The sequence below is a fragment of the Paramisgurnus dabryanus genome, chromosome 7, assembly GCF_030506205.2.
Source record: "Paramisgurnus dabryanus chromosome 7, PD_genome_1.1, whole genome shotgun sequence".
NCBI lineage: Eukaryota > Metazoa > Chordata > Actinopteri > Cypriniformes > Cobitidae > Paramisgurnus > Paramisgurnus dabryanus.
Genome location: NC_133343.1, coordinates 20,076,405 through 20,104,225, shown reverse-complemented (window position 1 = coordinate 20,104,225; position 27,821 = coordinate 20,076,405). Strand labels below are relative to the sequence as shown.

The following is a 27,821-nucleotide window of genomic DNA, read 5'->3' as shown; positions in this document are numbered from 1 at the left end:
ATTATCATACTGATGAAGTGTGAAATTAATTGTCTTTTAATCATTTATAGAAGTTATTTAGTGGATAAATAAATAAAAAAAGAATGTAAGAAACGAAAATATTCAAACCCATAATTATGCATATGGCATTTCTACTGATAATGTACAATGATTTACAATTAACAGTTAACTGAAATGCATTACTAAATTAGTCAAAAATGAGTTCTCTGTCGCAAAAGAACAAAGGTACTAAAACTGCGAACTTGGGACTTTGGTCCAAACTACAGCCTCATAGACATTCTGCAGGATTGTTGTTGAAAATGAATCGAGCTGCCTGTCAGTGAAATAACAGCAGCATAGACGGGGTAAGTAAAGCAATACGTAAAAGTTGATCTGTAGATGTAACCTTGCTATCTTTAATATTGTAAAATTAAACTTTGTTGCTCCTAAACTCATAATTACATTAAGACTTATGTTTAATGATACCACAAGTATTCCCACAAAAGCTTGGGAAAAGCTTACATTTTTAGCCTATGAATTTAACCTTATGCTGTCAATTTATCAGGATTAATCGCATGCAAAATAAAAGTTGTGTTTGCATAATATATACTGTATTTGAGTGAGTGTGTATGGTGTATAAACACAAAAGAAATTACACAGTGCACACATTAATTATGCAAACAAAAACTTTTATTTTGTATGCAATCGCCATTAATCGCAATTAATCGCAATTAATCTAGGCTATTTAATAGGCTATTATTTAATTAAAGGTTATTCATATTAGTTTGATGCTGGTTGTACTTCACCCAAGTTCTATATTGTAGACACAAGTCAGTTTAAAAAAAGGCTAATTTCATTGTGACTACTTGCTAACCATGTTGCACAGATGAAAGAGAAATACGGGCACATGAAAATTAATTAAAGATTTGAAACAAACAAAAAAATAGTTCAAAACCAGTTTCCTTCTCTATCATCTCAACCCTTTACCTTCATAAAATTTGGATGGACAGTGAACATAGCACGTTGTACAGCCCTCAATTGAGTATGTAGATGAATAACAGGTCATAGGGCACATTTAAGCACAAGCCATTATGGGCAAGGTTTAAATACTACAATATACTATAGTAAAAACTATACCACTGCTGATATTTGTGATGCTATACAGGTGAGTTGCTGAAAAACAGTGGGGAGGAGACATAATCTAGCAGGAAAACTAAAAAAATTATTCATTCAATTTACACATTTTTTTTAAGGTTAGAGATTTTTAAGGTTAAAGTTTTTTGTTTTGTTTTTCTAAAAAAAAAATTGTTTACATATAGCTAAATACATTTATTGCAACCACTTACATAAAAAAATTGAATAAATATTTTTTTCAGTGAAGTTAAAATTTACCTTTAGATATAATTGTAATATTTCTGATTTAAACTATACTGATACCTTTACAAGGGCTTTATCTAACCAGCATGGCTCAAAAGCTGATGATAATCGACACAGACTGTGGAATAGACGATGCTCTGGCTATTATAGTTGCCCTCGCAGCTCCCAACGTGAAGATATTGGGTATCACCTGCTGTTTCGGGAATGCTGATGTGGATAACGTATGTCAAAACGTGCTGCGGGTACTGTCAGTCTGTGGACAATCGCAGGTCAGTCCAGTACCAACTAAATGATCGAATATATATTCAGAATTTACTTCTGCACCAAGGTTGAACCACAAAGTATTATTTATCCTCAGATTCCAGTCTTCAAAGGGTCTGCTGGGCCTTTAGTTGGAGCTGTGAAGTCTTTAAAAGATCACTTTGGCACAGATGGGCTGGGAGATGTTTTGGAGAACAGAGATTCAGAGATTTGGAAGGAGCAGATACAAAATGAGCAAGCTGTTCAGGCCATAATAAGACTGATAAATGAAAACCAGGGAGAGGTAAAAAAAAATAAGCTATTTGAGCCAAAAACAAGAATCAAAATTTGCTTAAATGTCTGCAAAAGTATGGAACGAATGCCAACTTTCATTTGCAGAATGTTGTGATGCCATCTTGTGGTTGAATTATTAAAAATGCACAGACCAGTTTGTGTTAATTGCACACAGGTGTCCCTCATAGCTCTTGGTCCGTTGACTAACTTGGCTTTGGCTGTAAGATTAGATCCCGGTCTGCCTCAAAAACTGAAGGATCTGTACATTATGGGTGGTAATATGGAAGGTAAGGACCCTTTACGGAAGCCAGCACCAAGTAGCTACTGTAGAAAAATCAGGGCGTCAGCTCCCTATAGTGACTACTGTTTATTTCACAGGCAAGGGAAATGTGACACCAGGGGCAGAATTTAATTTTGGAATGGATGCAGAATCAGCATACGTAGTTTTGGAGGAATATACCTGCAAAACACACATTGCAACCTGGGAGTTTACTTGCAAAAGCAAATTATCTTGGGTAAGAACCAACCTCATGATTAGGACATAGTTTTATTTATTTTTTAAAGTAAACATTGCATAATTTTTTTGCTAGGAGTTTTTTGATGAGCTGGTGAATCAGGATACATCAGCTGCTCGATTCATGAAGAAGATAACCTCGAAGTGCTGGGCCTTCTCTAGAGACTTTGGCATCAACAAAAAAGATGTCTTTTTTGGGAAAGGGTTTGTGCCCTATGATGCTTATGCTGTTGCGGCTTGTGTAGACAGCAGTGTGATTACAGAGAGTTTTGAAAGTGCTGTACGTGTGGAGAGGCAAGGCGAACTGGCACGAGGCATGCTGATTTTGGATCCATCAAATACATTGAACAAGAGCCATCGTGTTTTTTTGATGACGAAATGTGACCACCTAAAGTTTGGCTTGATGCTTAAAAAATCTTTACAGTTAGCATAGAAAGATGTGGAAAATCTATGAATAATATCTGTGGGACTTAAGGTTGTATTTGGTATCCCAAATTCTGTTCACCGTGTTGAGAAATAAAACAAGTCAATGTTCCAGCCTGATATGTTTATTTCAACCAATGTGACCATCTTTCACTCTCGAAGGGACAAATGAATGATGCACAGAAGAACATATTTCATTTTCTTTGAGCTCCCTCAAATTAAAAGTCAATTTTAGCAAATAAAGCTTTTCACTTTAAGCGGTGGCCAATTAAAACTAAATAAAATCATAAGTCATTTACAATCTGGTCTTGACTTAGAGGGGTAAGACTTTACTGCCCTAATAAACAAATCTTGCCAACCACTTAATCTTTCCAAATGTTCAAATCAACCAACAAGTGCGGTCCGAAAATGCGCTAAAATGAATGAAATCCCCAAGGCAAAATAATAGCTCTGTATGAGCAGGGTTTTACAACAAAGTGCTTTCAAATTTTTTTTCAGGCTGAGTAACACTGCATCTTAAATCATACATGAATACTGGGCCATATACCTGAATTTTAAATGCAGTATTACTCAAAACAGGGAATCTCTAAAATCAGAAAAAAAACATCCCTACAAGGGCAATAGGATTGCGTTCGGCCAATGTCTTTGATATTTCATTCATTACGTCAGTTAAAATTTAACTTAAGGCATTTTTAGGATATCCCACCAAAAGAAATATACTTAAAGGGGACTTGGTAATGCAACACTGGATTTTCAGTGTACATTTTTTTCCAATTTTTATAATTAAAATTATCTTGATGTACAACAAAGTACAGTTTTACAAAGGAAAATAAAATAATATTAGAAACCACTGCATTTTCTGTTGCTCAATGGGGCATGTCTGTCTCAGTTGCCGTTGTTGTTGTCAGGGCTGTTAGGCCAGGGCTCTGAGTTCCAGCGATTTAGTGCCGAAGACCACGGCATGCTCCAGGGGTTATAGGTGCGGCCCATGTCACTGGGGGCAGGTGTGGGCCGTGCGGTGTGGCTGACCAAGTCAGGGAGAGTGGTGGGAGTGGGAGGGTTGAAGGGGTTGAGGGTGGAGTCATTGCCAGTGGACCAGATGGAGCTGCTGAATGACCAGGGACTGCGCGCATTCCCCAAAATGGACTAAAAAGAAAAAAAGAAAAAAATGTCACTTTCTGGCAGAACATAATATATAATTCATAATCCTGCTATTTAAGAAAAAGTAAAGAAACTATACATCTTTCATGAACCAAACCGGACAGGAGGAGACACTGCTGAGTACTTGTATCAAAAAATCCACCAAAAAAAGTTCCTTTATTGAGTTGTTATTAAGACTTTAAGATAGCTCCTCAGGTCTGGTGCCATTTTGGTAAGAAATGCTCACTTTCCCTTTAATGTATTTCAGTGACAAAAATCAATGCCTTAAAGGTGCAATGTAATGATCTCTTGACAGAAATGCAATATAATAATGGGCCAATGACGTGATGCTAATTATATTGTTTCTGTAAGGTTCAATTAAATGTAAAAGGGTTAAAATTTCAAAATAAATGTGCAGATTATTTGCATACATTTTCTTTTTAAAGAACCAAGTCTAAAATTTCTGGTTTTATTTAATTTTAAAAGAATATTTGGGGGGAAATTGCAAAAATGTCAATGTGGTGTAACCGGTCTGTGTCAATTGGTGTAACTAGTATTTTTTTTAAATGAAAATATAAATATATTCATAAAAAATGTGGAATAAAATATAATCATCTAGTTTAGTGTAATATAATTTTTTTTGCATACATTTTTACATAATTTGTCAAAGATTATTTAGAAAATAGAGCTGTTTTCAGCATATGTCGGGACAAATATCACACAAACAAATTTAAATTTACATTTAGAAATAACTAATACAATGATATTTTAAAATGATTTTTTTTTTATGATTACGCTTACATGTCATCAAGGTGGATAAAATATTTAATATTTCTCATTCTTTGGTGCAATTGGCGGTTACACCATTTGACATTTTCAGGTTCATTCAGTCTTAACTTTCATAGAAATGGTGCAAATGTAATTTTGTATTGCATAAAATCGACATAAATACAGTATGTGCATTGAAATAACCCTGATGCAAGCTTTTAAAACGTTTGCATTTCTCATCTTGCCAAACTAGTGATGGGGACAAGACCGCCTATGCCGAGTCAAGACCAAGTCGAAATTATGAGTCCTTCTCCTCCCACTGTGGTCCGAGACCGAGTCAAGACCGAGTCTTTGAAGGAACAAGTCCAAGACAAGTCAGAGAAAGCAGAAATCGGTCTCGAAACCTTTTTTGTAACTGGCCCACAGAACTATATTATCAGTGGTGTATTTTTTTATCTACATACACAGCTGGTATATAGGTAGGAAGGAAGATATTTTGAGGAATGTTTGTAAACAAACCGTTCATGAGCCCAATTCACTTCCATAGTATTCTTTTTCATACTATGGAAGTGAATGGGGCTCATGATCAGTTTGGTTACAAACATTCCTCAAAATATCTTCCTTCATGGTGAGCAGAACAAAAAAAATTGGAGTGAGAAAATGATAACAGAATTTTTATTTTTGGGTAAACTATCCTTTTAAAGGAATAGTCTACTCATTTTCAATATTAAAATATGTTATTACCTTAACTAAGAAGAGTTGATACATCCCTCTATCATCTTAGTGCGTGCACTTAAGTGCTGGAGCGTGCTGCTACACTTCGATAGCATTTAGCTTAGCCCCATTCATTCAATGGTACCAAACAGAGATAAAGTTAGAAGTGACCAAACACATCAACGTTTTTCCTATTTAAGATGAGTAGTTATACGAGCAAGTTTGGTGGTACAAAATAAAACGTAGCGCTTTTCTAAGCGGATTTAAAAGAGGAACTATATTGTATGGCGGAACAGCACTTTTGGAGTGGATTTTTCAGGCGAGTTGAAGTACTCCCAAAAGTGCTATTACGCCATACAATATAGTTCCTCTTTTAAATCCGCTTAGAAAAGCGCTACGTTTTATTTTGTACCACCAAACTTGCTCGTATAACTACTCGTCTTAAATAGGAAAAACGTTGATGTGTTTGGTCACTTCTAACTTTATCTCTGTTTGATACCATTGAATGAATGGGGCTAAGCTAAATGCTATCGAAGTGTAGCAGCGCGCTCCAGCACTTACGTGCACGCACTAAGATGATAGAGGGATGTATCAACTCTTCTTAGTTAAGGTAATAACATATTTTAATATTGAAAATGAGTAGACTATTCCTTTAAATTAAATATCCTAATTCACTTTGAAAAAGGTGTCCCTATACTTTCCTTTTGCTTTATGAACTTGAATTTTTCACTTGGGACCAAATGTGAATGATGGGATGAGACAAACAAGTTTGAAAGCTTAAAACTCTTTACCAATATGATTCTCTCTATTTTCTATGCAAATATCGAAATGAGATGTCTTACGGTTGTTGGAGTTGCTGGGGATCCAGTGCTGGTTACCCAGGAACTACTGGGCTCGGTATCCCAAATGGACGGTGACACTGGAGTGTAGTCAGGCCAGGTTTGCTGGGGCTCAGAACTTTTAGGAACAGTCATACCTCTGAACACTAAAACAGAGAAGAAAGATGCTATTAGACACTTAAGATATAAATAAAAAACATTTTGTTTTTGAGTGGGTTTGTGGCTGCATACCTCCAGACAGGTTAAGCGGGTTGTTGGGTCCAAAAGCAGAGAAAGCGTTAACTTGACTGAAACCGGGACTGTTTGCGCTGTCTATTGGGCTCCACAGTCCCGAGCTAAAAAGAAGCAAAATAGCATCATGGGTGTCTTTTAGTTAAACAAAAAGATTAAGAAGATCAAAGGGGACATTTCCAAGACTTTTTTGAGATGTTGAATAAATAGTTGGAGTACATATGTGAAGTTCTAGCTCAAAATACCATATAGATAATTTATTATAGCATGTTAAAATTGCCACTTTGTAGGCGTTTAAAAATATTTTTGGGTGTGTCTTTAAAATGCAAATGAGCTGATCTCTGCAGTAAATGGCAGTGCAGTGGTTGGATAGTGCAGATTAAGGGCGGTATTATCCCCTTCTGACATCACAAGGGGAGCCAAATTTCAATGATCTATTCTGAGAATGGTTTGCCAAAACAAATACACTGGGCTGTTCTTTTTCACATTTTCTAGGCTGATAGAAGCATTGGGGACCCAATTATAGCACTTAAACATGGAAAAAGTAAAATTTCAATGATATGTCCCCCCTTAAGACTGAAATAACTCACCTATCAGATCCATCACTCTCAACCGATGTCATGTGAGCCAATGTCATCTTTCCCAGACTATCAGGTTTACATGAGCCACTGCCACCTGTGAAAACAAAAGCACATGATGACTTCATCCTGCACCACAACTTTGAAGCTTTCTATTTCCAGCCATCTGACATATGAACTCACCAGGACTTTTGTCATAGCCAGCAGCTACAGCTGCAAAAGTAGGATTTCCATTTTGTCCGGGTAAAGAGGCTGATTTGGTGAGTTTGTTCCCTGGGGCCTTCTTTAAAGTAACTTCGCTATAAAAATACACAAGAGAAGTAACTTAACTGATGGATTTATTTTATTTCATAAACATCTGGATAACCGCACAAAATGCTTTGGTCCATCCAAAGTCCCTTTAAGTAGAGCCATCCCAATCTGCAGTCAAATCTACTTAAATGGTGGAAGACCAATAGAGCAGCTATACTGGGGTGCGTTTCCCAAAAGCAACATTGCTAACCTGTTAGCAACTTAGTTGGTTGACAGTGGGAAATTGCATTGCAACCAACAAAGTTGCTAACTTTGTTGGCAACAATGCTTTTGGGAAATGCACCCCTGAGCAATGCTTTTCCCCCATTACAAATAATAATGGCATTAAAGTTTCTTGTTATAAACTATACTGCTTTTGGTCGTTCACATCCAGATATGGGTTGAGCATGTGTGTCCATTTTACCTGTTGGTGTGGAGGATGCTGCTGTAGGCATTTCCACGAGGCACCAGATTTGGGGAGGTTGGGGGTGGCGAACAGGTTCTGGAGATAACCGAACTGGGTCCTTTCAAAAATTGGTCTGCATGCATGGTCTGCATAGATATCTGCTGAAGACTGTCTGCATCTGATAAAAACAATTGAACAAATACTCAGATCTTGAGACAGAAATGGAAACCATAACTAAACATACCATGTATTTAAACACGCATCAATAAACGGAAGTGATTTTACAGGACAAAAATAAAATCTGCTAACTTTAAAATCTGTATATCCAAAACAGGGCCCTGTTTATTTTAACCATAGGTTTACTACTTACGGTTATCTGATTTGTTGATGGGAACGTCCCATTCTGGTGGAGGGGACTCTTTCTCCCCTTCAGATCCACTGCTATGGCCCAACTCCTGCATGGAGCCGTTGGACTGAAACTTTCCAAGCGGAGATGGCCGCTCGTCCCCCATCTTTCCACAGGCCACTAGGACAGACAAAGTAAATGGCCTCTTTCACACAGTAATTTCGGTAAACTACCATGTATTTACTAGAATTACTTCACCAGTAAATACAAAAAATGTGCTGTTTACACATGCGGTGATGTTTTGTCTTTTTACCAATAAAGTATCATTCACACATCAGTACCAAAATACCGGTAAACGAGGGGAGAAAGCGGAAGTTACCTGCTGCGCGGTGAGGTCAGTGTTGTATTTGTAAACAATGGTGGTTTACGACTTTATATCCATGGTCCGTATTTAGTTGTTTTCACTTCTGTGGCAAACATTGACAGTCACGCAGTTGCTCGTGACCAAACATTGCATTAGGTGACTAAAAACGGAATTGAACTGGGGCAGAGTAGCAACCAGCGTTTTGAACAGCAGTAATGTTTACACGTATGATTCATACAGTGTGTGCGAAGGATGTGGGCAATTCTGCAAATAGATGGTAAGCTGTTTTAAACAACTTTGGTAAAGAGTTGGGGACGTTAACTTCAGGTGTGCTCGACTTAAAGCAGTAGGCGTGTGGAAATGTCCGTAAACAGTGCGGGGATAAACGTGTCATCTGTTTTAAAACGTTATGATTTGCCCGAAGTTGTCAGCGTGTTCTGACTTTGTCTGTTTTAATGCCGGTAATCCGTTCACACAGCTCACATCTTACAACCTCTCTTAGGTTCTGTTCACACATAATCTGTTAAAGGAACACTCCACTTTTTTTTGAAAATAGGCTCATTTTCCAGCTCCCCTAGAGTTAAACATCTGATTTTTACTTTTTTAGAATCCATTCAGCTGATTGAATCTGATTAGACCATTTAGCACACAATGTAACTACAGAAGAGTTTTAAATAGGAAAAATATCGAAACTCTTTGGTTATTTTTTAGCGCGATGCTAATGGTTTAATCAGATTCAATGGATTATGCTAAGCTATGCTAAAAGTGGTAACCCCAGACCCAGAGATCAGCTGAATGGATTGCAAAACACTAATGTTTAACTTTAGGGGAGCTGGAAAATGAGCATATTTTCAAAAAAGTGGAGTGTCCCTTTAACTGCAATTTACCAGTTAAGACTATGTGTGAAAGATATTGTTGTCTCTAAACGTTTCCTAAAAGTAACGGATTTAATACTAAAAACAAAATAGTAAAGCTGAAAACTATCACTTACATTTGCTCAGAACCCGTGGTTTGGAGACACTATGAATACCCGGATTGCTGAGTGCTTTAGTGAAGGTTTTCCGTTGCTTGTCCTGTTTTTCCAAAGGGGTGATGTAGGGGAGTTCTAGAGAGCTGTATAGGAAATAAGGCCACTGAACATTAGGAAACTTGAAGATTTATTTTAAAAAACGAACAGAATAAATCTGATAAAAATTTTTTAAATGTTTATTCAGTATAAGTGCACACAAAGATGTCTTTGTATACTGATTTTGTATACTAAAGGTTTCAGCACCACTAGAGGCACCAAAATTATTCACAAAACATGTTTAAACAACTTCACTTTTGAACACTCCCATGTTTCTACTTTGTGGCCAAATATGGCGCTTTCCATTGCACAGTACCCCATGGTTTGGTTTGGGTCAGCTTACTTTTGGGAGCGTTTCCACTGGGTGCAGTACGTAGTACCCAATACCTTTTTTAGTATCACCTTGGTTGGGGTCCCAAGCTGATACCAAAACATGATGCAAAAACACTGTAGATCACTGAATGGTCTGAGAGAATCGTCACTACCAGATTAGCTTTACCTTCATGCTAGCTTGCTCTGACTCGAGTAAACCTGTTGTCATCTGTGCTTTGCTATAAGTTCCCAAACACCTTTTAGCGATTAAAAACATCCACAGGTTGAGAATCAGGGACACCATATCAGTTTATTCCCAGACTTGCAGTTTGTGGCGGCACATTCGCGATTGCGAACGTCGGCATGTATGCTTACTTAAATGAGGCTTAGCGGAAAGCGTCAACTGATGCACGGGTGTTTGTACAGAAACTATCATGTGAGAGAGAGGTAGTTATATACGCGATGTGCAAACATCTATTTGTGGTGGTCAATTTTAATTTTGTGGCGGACTTAGAAATAAATGAATGTATGGAAATGTACAAAAACGCTCTCACTTGTATGATGTCCAGCAGTAGGGAGTGCAAATATAACAACACACCTATAATCCCTCCCACTCCGAAGTGTTACTAAACTTGATGGAAAAGCTAACCAGGCCAAAGTGAGGTGAGCTGACCCAACCTGAACCAAGCCAAACCACTATGCAATGGAAAAGTGCCAATAGGTAGCCCAGCTCCAAACTCATGCCGGTCCAGCCACTCAAAAATCACAGTTTTAGTTGGTGCCGCAAATAACATTAAAATGACACATTCAATAGATTTATATCTTTACAAACCTGGATTTTTCCACTTGGTTCTCCTTTTTCATAGCTGATGATTGTTTCTTATTTTTTGGTTTAGTTGGGGATGGAGTGATTTCTTCTCTTTCTTTTGCACTGTCCAATGTCACTGTTTTGCCTTTCAGCTTCACTGGTTCCTGGTTATAACAACAACATATTTTAGTCATGCTTATAATGCTCCTCTATCTGAACTGGTAGCAATATTTGATAATGTATTTGATCTATAATGTACTTTGGATAAAATGTATACGAAATGAATGAAGTTAAACACCATATTGTCCTGCGTATAGACACGTGCCTCTTTAATATTGGCCTCCATGTCTGGATTTGAGGTCTCGGTGGTAGTAGAGGAGCTGTCATCATTGTCTGCAAGTGGTTCTTTTAAATCGTCTTGAGTCTTTCCCTTTGTTTTCCTCTCCTCTTTCTTTTTGGGAGCTTTTGTTTTATTCCTCACTTTCCCTTTTGCTTCAAGCACTTCAAGATAAAAACATGTAAAGAAAACTTGAAAGATCACAAAACTAAATTTGCATTTAGCAAATTACAAATTTCTACTCTCAAGCTTCTACAAGCTTCTACTCTCTAAACATCAGCAATACCTTTGTTGGGTGGAGACGGTTGTGAATTCTGCTCTGAAGACACAATGGCAGGGGACTCTGGCCTGTCCAGGTCTTTATCCATGGCTACCAGAAGTCTGTTGTAATCTTGATCATCTGTACTGTGGGCTCTGTTGGACTGTGAAGGTCCTGAGGTCGGAAGGTCCTCTAGGAGGCCGGACCCCTGCTGCTGCTGCCTGGAACTCCGGGCCTTTCGGTTAGTCAGCTGGTTACTGTCTTTATTGAGAGAAAAGCTGGAAGAGGATTGCATAGATCCAGAGCGCCCTGAACCAGATCTGGGCTTGCTGTCTGGCAGGACACCGTTGCCGTTGGAACTGGAATGCGGACCACCTTGCCGAACGCCGGCCCGCCCGCCACCGCTTGACCCGTACATTCCTCTAGTCGAATTCTGGTTTGAGTCTGCAAAATCATTCAAGCTGCAACAGATTGAACAATCATGTGACACATGGAAATATCATTGTCGTTAAATCAGTGAAAAAAAATGAAAATCCAACTCACTTAGCTTCACTCTGAATTCGTACAATTTCCCTGAGATCAAATGGTTTTCCAGTCTCCATGGGAGAGTTGGATTCCACAGACAACCGTCGTTTGAAGGGTTCCCATATTCCTTGGGCCTCAAGATAGGCTGTGGCGATAACCAGCAGGAACATGGAGCTAGAGAAATTCATCATATAATAAATAAATAAGACACAACAGATAAAATACAAATTGGTACACATAATCTGACCCCCCCCTTCCACCTGCCTCAGCTAAATTGTTAACAAAAAATGCATAAAAAATTAAACATTTTACAGAACAGAAACAAATCCAAATATGTCTTAATTTATTAAAGGGGACATTTCACCATACTATTATTAAGACGTCAAATAAATCTTTGGTGTCCCCAGAGTGCAAATGTGAAGTTTTAGCTCAAAATGCCATATAGATAATTTATTTTAACATGTTAAAACTGGTACTTTGTTGGTGTGAGTAACATTTGCAGTTTTGGGGTGTTTCCTGCAAATGAGCTGCACTAAATGGCAGTGGCGTGGTTGGATAGCGCAGATTAAGAGGTGGTATTATGCCCTTCTGACATCAAGGGGAGCCAAATTTCAATGACCTTTATTTTCACATGCTTGAAGAGAATGGTTTACCAACACGAAGTTACTTGTTTTGTTCTTTTTCACATTTTCTAGGTTTATAGAATCACTGGGGACCCAATTATAACACTTAAACATGGAAAACGTCAGATTTTCGTGATATGTCCCCTTTAAGGATGTTTAGAAATGAGAGAGAAGAGACCTCATAATAAGTGAGACGATGATGTAGAGTTCTAGCTCCCAGCTGGGACGGGGAAGGGTCTCGGCACACACTGCCAGCATGTGATATGGCAATGAGGCGTTCAGTGTGAACACGAACACTGAGCCCCCCGAGGTCACCAACTTCAGCTCCCGGATAACTCGAGATGATGTGAAATCGGGTGTAAACCTGCAAAAAAATTTAAATAAATAAATAAGAATTCTTGACACATTTATAAGAAAAACACTGCAGAGTGCTTTTACAACGGTAACAACCAAACTACTCACAGTATGATGAGGTCTTTTGAAGTGTTTGGTTTGAGTGCAAAATCTTCACAGTTGAGAATTTTGAAACCATAGCCTTCACATGAAATGCCACTAATCTCCATAGATTGGATGTGAATTGGGAGAAGCCCTGTGTTTTCCAGCCTGAAAGTCTTTCGAAGAGTGAAGTTCGGTTCCTTGGCTTTAACTTAAGAAAATTGAGAAAAAGATTTCATAATTGAATACAAAATTGAAAATGTATCGATGTTTTAATTTTTGTTTAACGTTGAAAGCCTCACCATCTAAACAGTCTTTGAGGAATGCTTCAGTGAGTTTAAACCTCAGGGAGGTGCCGACACCTGGGGCTTTACCAGCCAGCTTCAGACTCTCTGTGGTGCCTCGACCATGGACCATAATCAGGTCTACTACTGTCAGGTTGTTCCTGCACAAAATTAATGTCATTGATAAATTCTGTACTGTCATGTCATGTATCTGAAAAGTTACAATTGTGCTTTGAGCTAACCTGACGACCAGGAGAGAGGACACAGTATGATTGCTGATGGGTTTAAACCTCACATTGAAGGACTTCACCTCCCCAGGCATAAGAAGCAGGTTGTATACGTAGGGCCGAACTAAACCTTCAATAAATCCTGTAGAACTCTTCATTACTGAAGACTGACACACACACATACATACATAGGCATCATTAGTTGCACAGAGAGACAACAAAGTCAGTGCAATATTGGTAGAAATCAGTAGGGACCTGGTGATACAATATGTGACCCTTCCTGTGAAATCCAGGGTAAAGTTTTAGAGCATCAAAGTTTTGATTTATTTTAACGTTGATTTCAATCAAGACCTTACTCATCACAGTCTATTGATATCTATTAAGATATCAAGTTTATACTGTATTTAACATCATATAGGATTATTTTATGCAACAGTAAATCACAAAAATGACTTTAGCTGGGTTTTCACAGGCAGAGTAAAGGTGCTCCAAATGATCGGGCGGCAATCAAGTTTCATCAGCAGTCTCTATATATAAGGCCGATCAGAAGAGCCATTCATATGGCGCAAACTCACTGTTAAGTCTCGCTAGATGTGTTTAATGTCATGCAGTGCCATGCAGACAGACAGGTATGTGACAGCAAAGTTTTACAAGAGTGATTCGAAAGCATGTGGAGCAGTGTGCTCTTGTCATACTCTTGTCTGTCTGCGCAGCGTTGCATGAAGTCAAACCCGTCTAATGACTTCACTACATTCACCGGTTTACAGGACAGTTCTGCAATGTGCAGCGTTTGTGCTAAGGAAATCGTGAAAGGCACATTTCACAACCTCCTTAGATATTTGAAGGTTAGTCATGTAAAAAAAATATAAGCAGTTTTCAAAGATTTAATGGCAAGCAGCCAATGCAACCCAAGTTTCAAATCTGACTTATAACGACTGTCGTGATTTCAATAAATTGTAAAAATTAACGAGAAGTGTCGAGAACACATTAAGATTTGCTCACAGTATATTAAATATTTCTTAATACACGATTCTGCAGCGTTGAGCATTTGAACCAATCACAGACAGTTTGTTGCATGTGGAGCAGACCGCCACACACAATTGTGTTTTAATAAAAGTGCGCAGTCACGCTTTCATAATGAACAACAAAGTTTAAATACGATGAAAGTAAGATACGTGCAAATTTATTCGTGATGACAGGGGTTTTGTGAAATTAAACTTAATTCATTGACAGCTTTTAGATTGTCCTTTGATCGCTTTTTTATAATTTAATTCCAGTTTTGTTCATCATGCTACAAGACTACCTAATTTACTAATGCTTTAAACAGCATCATTAAAAATATCTCAGCTCATTTTTTGGTTAAAGAATATGATTTTTGTTTTAACCTTGCTTTATTGAGTGCTTATTTTTTATTCATAACATCTGATAAGCTCCTCTGAGCCAGCTCAGTGTTTAAAGACACTTCTGGAGGTGCTTTGCTTCATCATTTATATACTATATGCATTAAAATTACATTCATTTTATTATAATTTCACTCTTTCCCCGCCATTGACGAGTTACATGAAAAAACGTGTTCCAGATGAGTTTTTAAGTTAATCTGAAATACTCAACTGTAATAGTGATTATCCAGTAGATGGCGTACTTACCCAATTTATAAATAAACTGAAGGAAAAATATTATTTACTATTTTAAACTCCGTGTATGTTTTGATAATCATTCTGAATCTAATCTCTAACAAAATTCCTTTACAAAAAAAGGAATTATTTAAGCAAAATTTTTATTTTTTTAAGAAAAATACCCATATTTAAGAGTTTATAAGCAAAGAAAAAAATATAGATAGGATTAAACTTTTTTCCTGTTTTGTTGTTTGTTTGTAAGCAGAGTGTCTGTTCTTTCACTTGATATAATATTTGTATGTTTATATATCTTTAGAAAAAATTCCTGGAAGGAATTTTGTGAAACTTTTGTGAAAATCACAAGAAATGCGGGCGAGCAACTTTTCATAAAGAGCTGACGGGGAGTGAGTTAAATACTTAAAATATTCTGTTCTAATTTTTGATAATTTGAAATGACATCCCATTGCGCTATGCAATTATACTGCTGCCTGCCTATAAACTTACAGTTGTCAAATCTTGATTTTTTTAAATATTTAATAATACCCTGTGATCGGTAATTGGTATTGGCCGATACTGCTTCCAGCGATCTGTAATTGTCACCAAAAATCTGATCGGAGCACTCTTACATATTATATTGCTATGTGGGTCACAATGTAAAAATACTGTTTATTTGTGAGTGCATAGTTATTCACTTTTCTCTTTCAATTCCATGTTTCTTCATCTGAATTAATGTTTTGAAGTTGTATTCTTGACTTGTTCTGAGTTTAGATTTTGGTCAAATAGAAACCACTGAGTGTGCATTAAAGCCAAGTTAAAATGACTCAACCTTCCATTAAAATATAAGTCCTCTTCCACTTACCTGATTTTTCTGAACTTGGAATTCCAGTGTATTTGTGTCAATGTTTATGTTAGAGAACTTTCCAAAAGGAAACCTTTAAGACACAAGAGAAAAGAGTCAACTTTTGCAGTAAACTACCGAACATACCAAACAATGTTTGAATTTAATCTTGGGTTTGAGTAAATCAGAGATTTAGGGAAGGTTTCCCGGACAGGGATTAGACTAATCCTAGACTAAAATAAATGTAAGAGCAGTCCAAACTGAAAACAACTTGCACTGACATATCTTAAAATACATCAGTGCCCTTTGTTTTCAAAATGCACACAAGTAATGTTTTTAGTAAGGCATGTTATATTTCCTAATTAAACTGAGGCCTAGTCCTGTCTGGGAAACCACTCCGTACTGTTAAGCATAAAGTGCAATACCTGTCAGTAATTGTTCCTGAAAACACTAAGGGATTTGGGTACAAAGCCACAGGAAGAACCTGAACATAGACTGGGAAATCGGCTGGGTTTTCTAAAATCACTTCTTCTTCCTTCAGAGACACAAGATCAAGAAAATTCATTTAAATTGGACTAACTATTACAGTTCATAGTGTTTGTGCACTTGCATGAAAAGCATTGTCAGACATAAGCAAGGCATATGTGTGCCTGTATATATATATATATATATATATATATATATATATATATATATATATATAATATATATATATATATATATATATATATATATATATATATATATATATATATATATATATATATATATTATATATATATATATATATATATATATATATATATATATATATATATATATATATATATATATATATAGGCAGAACAATAAAGATGGTATGTTGGAATAGGGCCAGTTTGCAAATTTGGGCCAGATGACAAAACTGTTATATGTGCTATAGAGCTATTATATTGTAACACCATGGATAATCAGCATTTTAGATTGCTTTCTCTCTAGGATTATGTAATGTTGGTTTTAGATTAAAGTGTGTGGTTAATATAACTTAGAGACTACGTGTTCTACAACGTAAATTAAACAGTCCTGGTACAGAGGTAGATTTTGAAACCACGGTGTTCTTTTTTTGAAATATGCGCTGCCAACAAGATGCTATTTGGAGCCATAGCAAAAATACCCCTCCCACCCAAAAAAATTAAATGCAAGAGGACTAAAACTACCACAAAGGATATGCGCTTATCTGCTGGACAAATCAAACATCCCTGCAGTACTTACATAAGATCTTGCTAGCAAAAAAAGATTGCGTTTTCTCTACAACAGTACAACTGAAGGATCAACTGAGCAGGTTGGAAATTATAAACAAGTTCCATTTAGAGAAATTGATTTTTGTTAGCTCAACTATAAACTGATTTTTAGATATGTTCATATTAATAGTGTATAAATTCTTCTGGTGGGCCAACATGTTGGCAGAGCAGGTTCAAATCCAAAAGGGGCATCAGGAAAAAAGATAGTTACTGTGTGTATGTATATACACTTACCGATGAGCTATTGGTGCTTGTAAGAGGGAAATGTATCTGTTGCGATGAGTTGACCAATGAGGGCCACGTAAGCTGCGCAGAGATTTTAGCCTGCACATTTTTTTGCAGATCTGTGTTCACTTCGAAAAAGGCTTCGATCCTACACATACACAAGAATCATATCACAGAACGCTACAATGCATTTACCTTAATTTATTACACAGCTTGATTCTGATTGGCCAGTTCCGACATTTGCAGGTTTGTTATTCCCAGATAACAACCATTCAAAACTAAAAACACAGGGTAACCCGGATGCTTCAATTTTTTTTTGACGGGTAAAGTTCAATAAATATAAATGTTTTTTAATAACATACAGTACTGTGCAAAAGTCTTAGGTCACCACCACCAGACTTGTTGTTTTAGAAGTTTTAATGTCCATCCGTATTTATTTTTCAATCTATTTTATTGAGATACAAACAGAAAATACAGGAAATATGTACAAAAAAAATTAATTTTCAGTATTCTTTAGGCATCGTCTGTGTTTAGCGTGACCTCTCTTGGCACTAAACACATCTTGAGCGTTTTTGAGCAGTAAACTTAGTTAAGTAAGTTCAGTATCGAAGTAAACTTAAATTAGGATTTACTTTCATTTAGGTTTAAGAGATCCTGCAGTTTCCTGCTATTGCTCGAGTGGAAGGTGAGTTTACACTCAGTTTTTAATACTTTATACACATTTCCTGTATTTTCTGGATGTATTCTATTAAAGAGACTGAGAAACAATTATATATGATCACTTTAACATTGCAAAAACAACAAATCTAATTGTGGCATGATGTACTTTTGCTCAGCACGTGTTTTTCTTGTGGAAGGAGGAACAAAACGAGCAAATAAAATATTTCAAATCAATATTTATTGTACCTTACCTTACTTATAAGGTAAATAGGCGTGTAATAAGCAGGATAATGTACATACAGTCGGCTGTTATCGTGAAATAAGCCCCTTCAGTGTGATACAAGACCCTCCGCTTCATGTCAGCTCCTGATCACACTATCAGGGTTTATTTTTCAGCTGCCTATACATTATCCCATACATAATCTGTTTAAAACTCAAGATGCAGCAGACTCACTCAAAGCCTGATTGCTCTTTGAGCTCCCGCCATCTTTTCAGGAGCCTTTGATGTAGATCTACATCAGCATCCCACATGTCCTCCTGCATAACCACACCATGGGGTCTGGACTCAGCTGGAGCGAAAACACACAGAAAAGTCTCGTAAAAATGCACGCAAAACCAACAACTAATTTAGAAGAAGAAATGCTTTGAGACATACATTTCAGCACAAACGGTAACCCAACGTAACAGTGATCGCCACACTGCAAGCTGGCATCAAAATAAATGTTTGCTATCTGGAAATGGAGTAAAACAACAAAAGTTAATATCAATTAAATATCAATTTATTATAGTTTGCATAATGAACTAAGCAAACTGAGGGCAGGTAGGTATTTGGTATCGGGCACCTTGGATTTTCGTCTGGGTTCCAACTCCACTTTGTTATTGCGAAGTCGTTTGAAGTAAAACCGGACATCCTCTGTGAGAGAGCGAATTTGCTGAAGCTTTACTTTTTGCGAGAACGAACTCAGTATGCTGAATCCTTGGTGAACTACTTTTCCCTACATGCAAATCATACAAAAAACAGCTGATGAAAACCTCAATGAAACCATTTGAAATCTAATGCATTAAAAATAAAAGTGGTGTGGTAAAAGGTTTAAATTAGCACATGACACTGGACACGGGGGTGTGGTGCTCAAACAATGACTTTGGGTAGAAGAGGGGATGAATCACGTATGCTCATATTACAGTACTGTCTGGTGTGCTTATGTTGTCTTATTAAACAGGTGCGTTTAAAGAACTAATTAAAAAATAGTGCTAATAAAACAAACATTTGCTTTTTAAAAAGATCAAAGAATTCTTTTCAAAATCCCATTAAAACATTTTCAGAACACTGGACCTCTGGCTTTGGCACTCACCGGGAAGGAAGGGGGTAGGATGATGTGTTTAGGTGAACAGCTTAACGTTCCCACTGCTATGAGGGCCTTTACAGGGATGGTCAATATCTGAAAAAGATGCACAATGCTGCTGATTGCTATAGAAAAGATAAAGACCTTCATCGAGCATACGTTCTGGAGGGAACACGTACCTCATATTCTGTTGTAATGTGTACAGCTCCGTCATAAACACCTTCTAAAGCCTTAGCCAACAGAGTGACTTTAAAAGCTGCGTAATAGCCTGAGGCTAAAATGACCTGCAAGAACACAAGACATTCAACACATGGTTATGAACACCTACACAAACAAATGACATAGCTCCAAAGTCGTGCTGCTTTTCCTAAACACACAATGTGGACCGTGACTGCATGAGAAACGCTCCTATAAACTTTACAAACATGGTAAGGAACACAAAGAGGAATTTTCTTCCCATAGCGTCACATTCAGGCAAGGAAACATTTCATAACAGTGGCAATTCAAAGTGTTTAACCTAGCAAATTACAATGGCAAAATATATAAACATGTTTGTATCCGGAAATAATCTGATCCAGAAAAAGGTGGAATGTTATGAGATGGGAGGCCATTAAAATACCTCATGTGTGGAACAATGCATTTTATTACATACACATCTCAGAAACAGGCATGTAAATGTTAACAAACACCTTTCTATGCACACTTCTCCATTTATATTTATATTGTGGTTTTGGGCCCTTTAACATAATCATTAAAATTGCACAAAAACAGCAAAAAATATCTAACCACACTTGTGCAACCTTACCACATGTACGGACATGCAAAGGTTTACCGGAAACCATATGACTGCGTGCAGATATAATCTGTTTCCTGGGAAATGTATGGTACTGAGTTATACAACTACTGGTCCTAAAGCTACATGTCCAAAATACATAATGACGTAACATGATGTAATGTTTGATCAGTATATAGATATACGTGTATGTTTTAATTAGATTTTTATGAGATATGAAAATACTTAATTGATAACTCAGGTTTAATACAATTTCACAAGTTCGCATTAACATGTAATCAATAGGTAGGGTAATATGATGGTAAAGAATATCTCTTATATTTGTAAGCTGTGACTGTAACTGCTGTCCACTCTTGGTCAGGACTTTCCTGTGAAAGAGGTTTTTAATCTCAGAGAGATTTTCCTGGTTAAATAAAGGTCAAATAAAAAATATATGGCATTAGGGGTGGGCGGGATGACCAATAATCCATTTCTCGGAAAGGGTCATTTTATTTTACGGTAACGGTATAGTTCACGCTATTTATGTTTTTCAGTTTATATTATTTTTGGAATTTTAAAATTTGCAGAAATTTGCCACTCACTATAGCTTTTAACTAAATATGGGCAAGTTAATGTTAGTTTAAGAGTGAAAATGGCCAGAAGATAACATCATATTAAGTCTTGATAGACAGAATCTTGTTTTTAAATCAGTTTTTAATTTTATAGACTATTGAAAGTATGTTATGCATTGTATTTGGTATTTATGAATACAGTACATAAAAAATAGGCAACGTGTAAAATGAACAGGTATGAATATATGCACAAACCCACAAACAGAATAAATACCTGTATTTTAGAGACAGATCTCTAGATATGGATATTAGAAATATGACACGTGCTATGAGACGATGACCATGAGTCTGTTTTAAGGTCTTGCTGTCCTTTACTTTCTATTTCTGATTTCTGATCAAAGATGTTTGTACTATAAGCAAATGGAGCATCAACGTGTCCAGCAGCGCACGTGTCAATGATATAAACGTGAGTTTTGTCTTAGCTAGCTTGCTTAAAGTTCAGAAAACTTTACAACTTTTAGCGTTATGTGTGAGAACAGCTTTCTTTAATGGGAGGCCTTACGCGAGAGACCTACTGCTGCATGAGCCGAGAGAGAGAGAGAGAGAGAGAGAGAGCGAGCGAGCGAGCGAGCGCAAAAGAGAGAGAGAGAGAGAATTTACCATGTTTCTCCATCACACTCAGTCTAACATGCGGGAGGAGTGGAGAGTTAGCCACATCCACTTATTTATATTACGTGGTATAGACGCGTTCATCGGACGCATGTGCATCTGGTGCAATCTTTACATCCGGTTTCAGTTTTTTTAATTGTCTGACTAGTTGCTAAACTGAACTCTTGTCGAAAATAACAAATGTTTTGTTTCCTAGGTAATCTACCTGTTGTTTATTTTGCTTGTTATATAAATAAACTACTTCGTTGTTATTTATTCCTAGCAGAGTTTACCGGAAGTTACGTGTTGACCACAAAAGCCACTTGTTTATGTTGTTACTGCTGAAACCATCTATAGACGGAATAGAAAAATCTGTTACGTCTGACATTTAATATCACAGTAATGAAATATACTGTCATACCGCCCAGCCCTATATGGCATGCTGTTCGAGGGGAGGGTTCCGAGCTCGGAATTTAAGCCCGAACACAGAGTACTCACCCTCTTTTACTGGGATAGATGTACTAGCTAAGAGTGAGGTGACGGGGTGAAGAAGGGATGCTGCAAAAACTGTCACGAGACAGTTGAGGGACAGCTATATAGAGAGTTTATGTAATCTGCAAATCAACAAATTTATGTTATCAACTTGATCGAGTAAGTCAATGTGTCGTTTTAAGCGTAATTATTTACTACATTTGACTAAACATTGTGAAAAAAGATCAGATATTTTTTTTTTTACCAAAGTACATGGATGTTTTGGGTGTGAACCAAGTGCTCTTACAGTTTTGTACTGGGCAGCTGAGGTGTTTTGGAGCTCTATGATTCTGCTCAGTGCTTCACTTCTGTTCCCTCTTTCTGTGTTCAGTAACTCCATTGTCAGACTGTCTCCTGTAACCAACCAGGACTTTATCGCCAACTACAGAGACAAACAGATTTGATAAGATAACAAACATTCCTATAGAAATGGGCAAGCTGAAATTATTGCTCGCTATCGAGCCTCTTCATTTTATGAGGAAAAAAAATGTATTTCTCTAAAATGAAAAAAAAAGGCACACAAATGTACTGAACATGAGGTAACCTCATACCTCTATTGGGTTACTGTTGACCACCACAAACAGTAAACTGTTGGTATCTGTGGCACTTAAGACACCAAAGTCCAATATGTGCTCCCGAGGACAGGGAGGAAGCACAATGGGCTGGTAAAGAAGAAAAGGCTCATAAATTTTCTATATTTACTGTTTATTATTTCCTGATGTTTTGTGTTCCATTCGGGTGATTCTCGCGAAATTAGACTTATGAGGTGTCATGAAACATTTTGATAAATAAAAGTAAATGCAAAGTAAGAGTATCAAAATAAGAAGCAACAAACATCTCTTCATGTACTATTTTGCACACGATTTCAAATGACATCATACAAACCAATTTTGTTGTTTTTTCCACATTTAAGGGGGATATTTTCAGTACCGCAATGTGTCCATGACTGGATTTGGGTTCTTTGACATGGAAATATTTATAATTACAAAATCTAAAAAAGTACAGTAAAGAAACGTGGTATTTGGTGATCATTGGTAAATGTAGAGACAATAATAAGAAATATAAATGTGTCCAAGACCAATTTTCTCATCCTCCACAACAATTTTCAATCAATTAAAAAATAAAAAAATCTATAGGAATTTTAAATTCCTATAGAATTTAAATCCTCTAAAAATCTTATATGTGCTAAAAAATATGCTTCAAGGGCTTTTTAAAAATTCTGATGCTGGACACCTTCTAAATCTGGATTTCGTGAGAATCACCCATATGCAAAACTGCTGTCTAAGAAGACTGGACCACAAATTTTAAAAACACAGCTGCACAGAAAATAACTTAATAATATACTAATAAATAAAAATAAATAAATACATATTTAACTCAATCATTTACCTAAAGCTTAATCCTGCCTTAATCTAAACCTTGTCTTTGAAACCGGGCCATAAAGTCCCAAATTACAGCACTGTTTGCTAAGACACTCTTTGGTGTTTTCTTAAACGGATATTCAGTAATTAACATGTTTTGTGTTTGGCAGAAAGTAGTCAAATAAAAGAGTTTGAAATAACATGAGGACGGTTAAACAAATTTCATTTGAGAAATAAACTAATCCTTTAATTCATATTTATCCATGTACCTCTAAAAAGCCTGTGTAGGCCCTGACAGGCAGGTGAAATTTAGAAGCATTGGTGATGAGGAGAATGTTACTGTCAATATTGATGGAGGGTCGCACTGGCCGAAAAAGAAGGGAGAAAATGTAGCGCGACTCATGGGGAGGGATAAGAACTGGCATGCTGAAATTATGTACCTGAAAAACACAACAAAATCGATTTACTTTGACATTCATCATTTTGAAAAAAAGTTTGAATACCTGAATCCAGAGCCTAGTAGACGGACTTACATTAAACATGGTTTTGGCCTCTTCAGGGAGTGACACATTGTGTATGCTTATGGCAAAGTTGAAGGTATTAGCGAGGTAGATGGGTCTGTCCACAGGATCTACAGGGCTGTCTCTGATGTGGAACAGGGTGGCTGTGTGGTTAAAGCCCAGGTACCTGAGGACAGGTTCAGGAACATAAAATATAATTATTTGTTATAGTGTATGCAACAATATATATATGTGTGTGTATAAATGTATAAATATATAAATGTATATTTAACTACTAGGGCTAGGTATTGCGCCCAATTTGGCAATTCGATTCATTTTTGTATGGTTTTGATTCAATTCAGTCAAATATCAATTTGCTATTAATATTTATTAAAAAGCTTTAGTTTTTCAGACATGGATTTTTTTGGGTGTGCTGTCACTTTTAGACCTTAATCGGAGTATCGATATTTTCCTTCAACCTTAAAGGGACACTTTATTTATTTATTTTTTTAATATGGTCATTTTCCAGCTCCCCTAGAGTTTTTTTCCAAAACTGTACAAAAACAAATGTTTAACTCTAGGGAAGCTGGAAAATGAGCATATTTAAAAAAAAAATGCGGAGTGTCCCTTTAACAACTACAATACTAGTTACAGTAATGAGAAACACTAAATCTATGCTTGTAAATACAGGGATTTCTTACCCTTCTAAAACCTCAGCTTGGTATGGGATTTCAAGTTTTGAGTAGCTTTTCTCTTTTGCCTTCACTGTAATTTTTCCAGAAAACTGGTCTGATCTTCTTGCTTTTGAAGCTGAAATGGCAAAGCATCAAACACAACACTTCTATTGTTGTATCTATAAACATACACTTTGTTCCAACTAAAACAATGAGCATGGGTGCAATTGATTGTGAACAATTATGCTTTCATGACATGAAAAAAAAACATGGTAAAATGGTACACAGCCTAGCTGGTTCAATGATGTTATGAGACATATAACATTTTGTTTATGTTTGGTGGATAGCTATAGGGTGCCACAGAGATGACGTAATTTTGTAGGCCAACCTGGAAGTGGGACACTGGTCCTCTTGCCAAAAAGCCCATTTATTTTTTCCTATAGGCGTTTGGATTATCACAAGAAATAAACTCTGTGTTTTGTCCAACAAGATAATCTTCACGGATGAACACAAGTTTTTTTGAATTTTGAAGACTAAACGCACTAAGAGCTAAACTAAGCATTTTTTCAGTGTTTTTCTTTGGAAAATACATTCCAGGGAATAATATCATAATTTTTACTCCACACTACATTTCATAAAACAAGTTTTTGTTTTACATTTTATATTTAGGTACATTAAACATCTAGTACTTTTTTTAAGTAAAAGTACTTGAGTAAAAAAGCATTCAATTTTAATGTAATTAGGTATATTTACATTAAAATAATTTAATAATTTAATAATTAAATTTAATAATTTTTAATATGCAATATAAGAAATAAACAGTATGATTCTATGCCTTAGAATGTAGAGAAGTAACATTTTTCCCAAGACAAACACTCTGATAAAGTACAGATGCTTGGAAAATGTAACTAAAATACTTAAGTACTGTAGTTCGCTTAAGTATAAGCGGTCAGTCGACTTCGTCATCAACACCAAGTTTTCAACAACTCTTTTAACTTTATTAAAAACATGTTTCCTGAAAAGGAAATACTCTGGGGATGAATCATTGTTGGGAATGTTGCATTGTTTTTGAGGTCTTCATCAATGATGACATTTAAAGTTCCCGATAACCTGGAGGCCCACGAAGCTATTTGTTAGCAAACGCCCATTTAAAGACACCTTAAAGCTATAAAAAGTCATGAGTGGGGGTATTATTGGTGCGTTTTATGTCATAGAAAAAAAGATGAAAATATCTTGGACTTGTGCTAACCCATCATTTGAGGAATAAAAAAAACACCATTGACCAAGATTTCATTTGTGGCGACTTTGGGATGATGAAACAGGAAGTGCTAAAATGCTAACTCGCTTTTGGGTTTTCCCCAAAAAAATTGTGTCATCCCTGTGGCATTCTATTAATTAGTCCACACAGAAACTATACTACTTTAAACTTTTGACTTATTGATTAAACTGATTTAGTCTGATTCAACTTATTTACTTTGTGTATTGATTTGACGGATTGTGCTTTGTTCTGAGAGGTGACTGATGGTTCATTCAATTTGAGAACTTAACATTAAATGCCTACAAAATGCATGAAAACAGAAAAGAACATACCATCAAAAATAATACTTGCGACTTTGGTATATCGACTTTCGCCAGCTTTAAGTGTGACTTGTTTAAATTCAACTGTGACAGCTTCGTTAGATGGAGTCGGCCGAACACTCTGTGCAAAACAAATCACATTCAGAGTCTTTGAAATCAAATTTTATTGATTGATGAAATCAAAAACTTTGCCAGTCCTACAGAAGCTTACCATTATTGATACATCTTTTGCTCCAGAATTTAATAGATGCAAATTTAGTTGTTTTGGTCGATCTGTAAAGTAAAAAGAAAACTATTTGCATTCTGCATTTTTTGCATTCATTATTTCTCTCTCATAAAATATAGTGTAAAAGCACACCTTGCGACCGAAGCGTACCAAAGTCCAGCATCTCTGTGGAGGAGTATATACCAGGTGCTGGGCAGATGCATAAAACAAACACAATTAGAGATTGCTGAAGTAATACTGATGAGATTATATCAGGCAGGGTGATAACAACTGACCTGTTGTGACTTCAACCTCCACAGGAAGGATGATAAACTCGTCCTCGTTGGACGCATTTGTTTTAATCCTGATGAAGGCTGTGTGGTTGTCGGCATCTCGTGAGGAGAAGCTGGCTCTCATTACACCCTTCGTCTCAAACGGAGCGATCTCCTATGAAACATAAGAAATGTTACATAAATAAGACATTGGAGCTTAAAAGTGATTTAAAAAAATGTTATGTGCTTTAAAGGGATAGTTTACCCAAAAATGAAAATTCTGTCATTATTTACTCACCCCCTCATGCTGTCTGATGAACACAAAGGAAGATATATTAAAGAAGGTTTGTAACAAAGCAGATCTTGGGCACCATTCACTTCCATAGTATATTTTTTCCACTGTGGAGGTCAATGGTGCCCCAAATTTGATTCGATACAAACATTATTTAAAATATATTTGTCTATGTTCAGCATAACAAAGAATTTGTACAGGTTTGAAACAACTCGAGAGTAAATGACAGAATTTTCATTTTTTGGGTGAATTATCCTTTTAATTTAGTGTATTTGAAGAGTTTGGTTCCACAACGCAATAAATCCATTTTGACAAATTTCAGTAAAAACATTAATATTAAAGTATTATTTTGTTCTAATTTTTTTGTTGATCACGAAGTACAGAGTAGATGAGAAAAACTAGGACTCTGTGTACTCAACGCGCCACCATTGTTTGTTTACATTGCGAGGAATGGTGCGCTGTAATTTGTGGAGCGGATTTATTGCATTCTGTAGAAAAGGGGGAGTGGTGTTTATTGCGTTTTGGGGAAAAAGAGAGAAAAGATGACAGAATAACACGGCAGATATTGGAGTTTGCGTAAAATTAAGAATTTACTAAATGGCATTTATTGCGTTTTGGAACCAAACTCTTCATTTGTACATCTAAATATTATGAGTATTTGGTAGATGTGAGGGCTTTTGTTGAATTATTTAACCTCTTGAAAAGCACCCCCACTCTGGCCCAAACCATGAAAAGACCTACTTTCACTAAAAGGGCTGTTTTTACTAAACCATTTAGAGTATAAGCATAACTGTGGTATCATTAAAAAGAAGACACTTTGAGCTTCATTTTCCAGGTTTCAAAAATAAAAATTTAAAAAGTTAGAGAAGCTGAAGTACATTGTAATACAATTTTTTTTGCATAACATCTTTTTTAATACTAAAATTCTTAATGATAAATATGTGTGTGAGACCTAGAAATGCAATGATGCCAAAGCCACAAGTCTAAAGAAGTTATGTTTCACGTTTGAGGTTATTAGGCCCAAAAATGAGGTTCTTGCAAGAGTTTTTGTAAGACTAGTGCCTTTTCTAAGTG

At 36.4% G+C, this 27,821-nt stretch overlaps 2 protein-coding genes across 4 annotated transcripts in view; one reads left to right on the top strand and one right to left on the bottom strand.

Moving 5' to 3' along the window:
• Nucleotides 1-243: 243 nt before the first annotated feature.
• LOC135717872 (uncharacterized) lies at nucleotides 244-2,837 on the top strand. The gene is made up of 6 exons (XM_065240158.2): nucleotides 244-344; nucleotides 1,426-1,625; nucleotides 1,715-1,900; nucleotides 2,066-2,177; nucleotides 2,269-2,405; nucleotides 2,481-2,837. The coding sequence occupies exons 2-6, from the start codon at nucleotides 1,443-1,445 to the stop codon at nucleotides 2,835-2,837; spliced, it is 975 nt and encodes a 324-aa protein (XP_065096230.1). The 5' UTR covers nucleotides 244-344; nucleotides 1,426-1,442.
• A 99-nt stretch (nucleotides 2,838-2,936) lies between these two features.
• The window catches only part of tmem131 (transmembrane protein 131), a 51,528-nt gene continuing 26,643 nt past the window's right edge, over nucleotides 2,937-27,821 (bottom strand). For 2 of the 3 annotated variants that reach the window (XM_065265016.2, XM_073815146.1), the window contains 33 exons: nucleotides 26,480-26,630; nucleotides 26,337-26,393; nucleotides 26,190-26,251; nucleotides 25,991-26,099; nucleotides 24,428-24,536; nucleotides 23,760-23,913; nucleotides 23,496-23,666; nucleotides 22,417-22,527; nucleotides 22,113-22,247; nucleotides 19,522-19,626; nucleotides 19,352-19,438; nucleotides 18,842-18,994; nucleotides 18,655-18,730; nucleotides 18,454-18,568; nucleotides 17,349-17,487; nucleotides 16,260-16,369; nucleotides 15,856-15,928; nucleotides 13,396-13,547; nucleotides 13,172-13,314; nucleotides 12,897-13,080; nucleotides 12,613-12,798; nucleotides 11,830-11,985; nucleotides 11,314-11,747; nucleotides 10,989-11,191; nucleotides 10,715-10,854; nucleotides 9,496-9,617; nucleotides 8,165-8,320; nucleotides 7,813-7,972; nucleotides 7,281-7,396; nucleotides 7,110-7,194; nucleotides 6,520-6,623; nucleotides 6,292-6,434; nucleotides 2,937-3,973 (listed from right to left, as the gene is read on the bottom strand). In XM_065265016.2, coding sequence (XP_065121088.2) covers nucleotides 3,713-3,973; nucleotides 6,292-6,434; nucleotides 6,520-6,623; nucleotides 7,110-7,194; nucleotides 7,281-7,396; nucleotides 7,813-7,972; nucleotides 8,165-8,320; nucleotides 9,496-9,617; nucleotides 10,715-10,854; nucleotides 10,989-11,191; nucleotides 11,314-11,747; nucleotides 11,830-11,985; nucleotides 12,613-12,798; nucleotides 12,897-13,080; nucleotides 13,172-13,314; nucleotides 13,396-13,547; nucleotides 15,856-15,928; nucleotides 16,260-16,369; nucleotides 17,349-17,487; nucleotides 18,454-18,568; nucleotides 18,655-18,730; nucleotides 18,842-18,994; nucleotides 19,352-19,438; nucleotides 19,522-19,626; nucleotides 22,113-22,247; nucleotides 22,417-22,527; nucleotides 23,496-23,666; nucleotides 23,760-23,913; nucleotides 24,428-24,536; nucleotides 25,991-26,099; nucleotides 26,190-26,251; nucleotides 26,337-26,393; nucleotides 26,480-26,630 — 4,662 coding nt within the window. In that variant the 3' untranslated portion in view covers nucleotides 2,937-3,712. The remainder of the gene's footprint in view (nucleotides 3,974-6,291; nucleotides 6,435-6,519; nucleotides 6,624-7,109; nucleotides 7,195-7,280; nucleotides 7,397-7,812; nucleotides 7,973-8,164; nucleotides 8,321-9,495; nucleotides 9,618-10,714; nucleotides 10,855-10,988; nucleotides 11,192-11,313; nucleotides 11,748-11,829; nucleotides 11,986-12,612; nucleotides 12,799-12,896; nucleotides 13,081-13,171; nucleotides 13,315-13,395; nucleotides 13,548-15,855; nucleotides 15,929-16,259; nucleotides 16,370-17,348; nucleotides 17,488-18,453; nucleotides 18,569-18,654; nucleotides 18,731-18,841; nucleotides 18,995-19,351; nucleotides 19,439-19,521; nucleotides 19,627-22,112; nucleotides 22,248-22,416; nucleotides 22,528-23,495; nucleotides 23,667-23,759; nucleotides 23,914-24,427; nucleotides 24,537-25,990; nucleotides 26,100-26,189; nucleotides 26,252-26,336; nucleotides 26,394-26,479; nucleotides 26,631-27,821) is intronic. The other variant, XM_065265017.2, reaches the window with a different exon arrangement.

Excerpts from the sequence above, each read along its gene's own strand:
- LOC135717872 (XM_065240158.2), top strand. The coding sequence starts at position 1,443 with ATGGCTCAAAAGCTGATGATAATCGACACAGACTGTGGAATAGACGAT. Across the intron at positions 1,626-1,714 it reads CAGTCTGTGGACAATCGCAG|ATTCCAGTCTTCAAAGGGTC; the intron begins GTCAGTCCAGTA and ends ATTTATCCTCAG. Across the intron at positions 2,178-2,268 it reads TATGGGTGGTAATATGGAAG|GCAAGGGAAATGTGACACCA; the intron begins GTAAGGACCCTT and ends TTTATTTCACAG.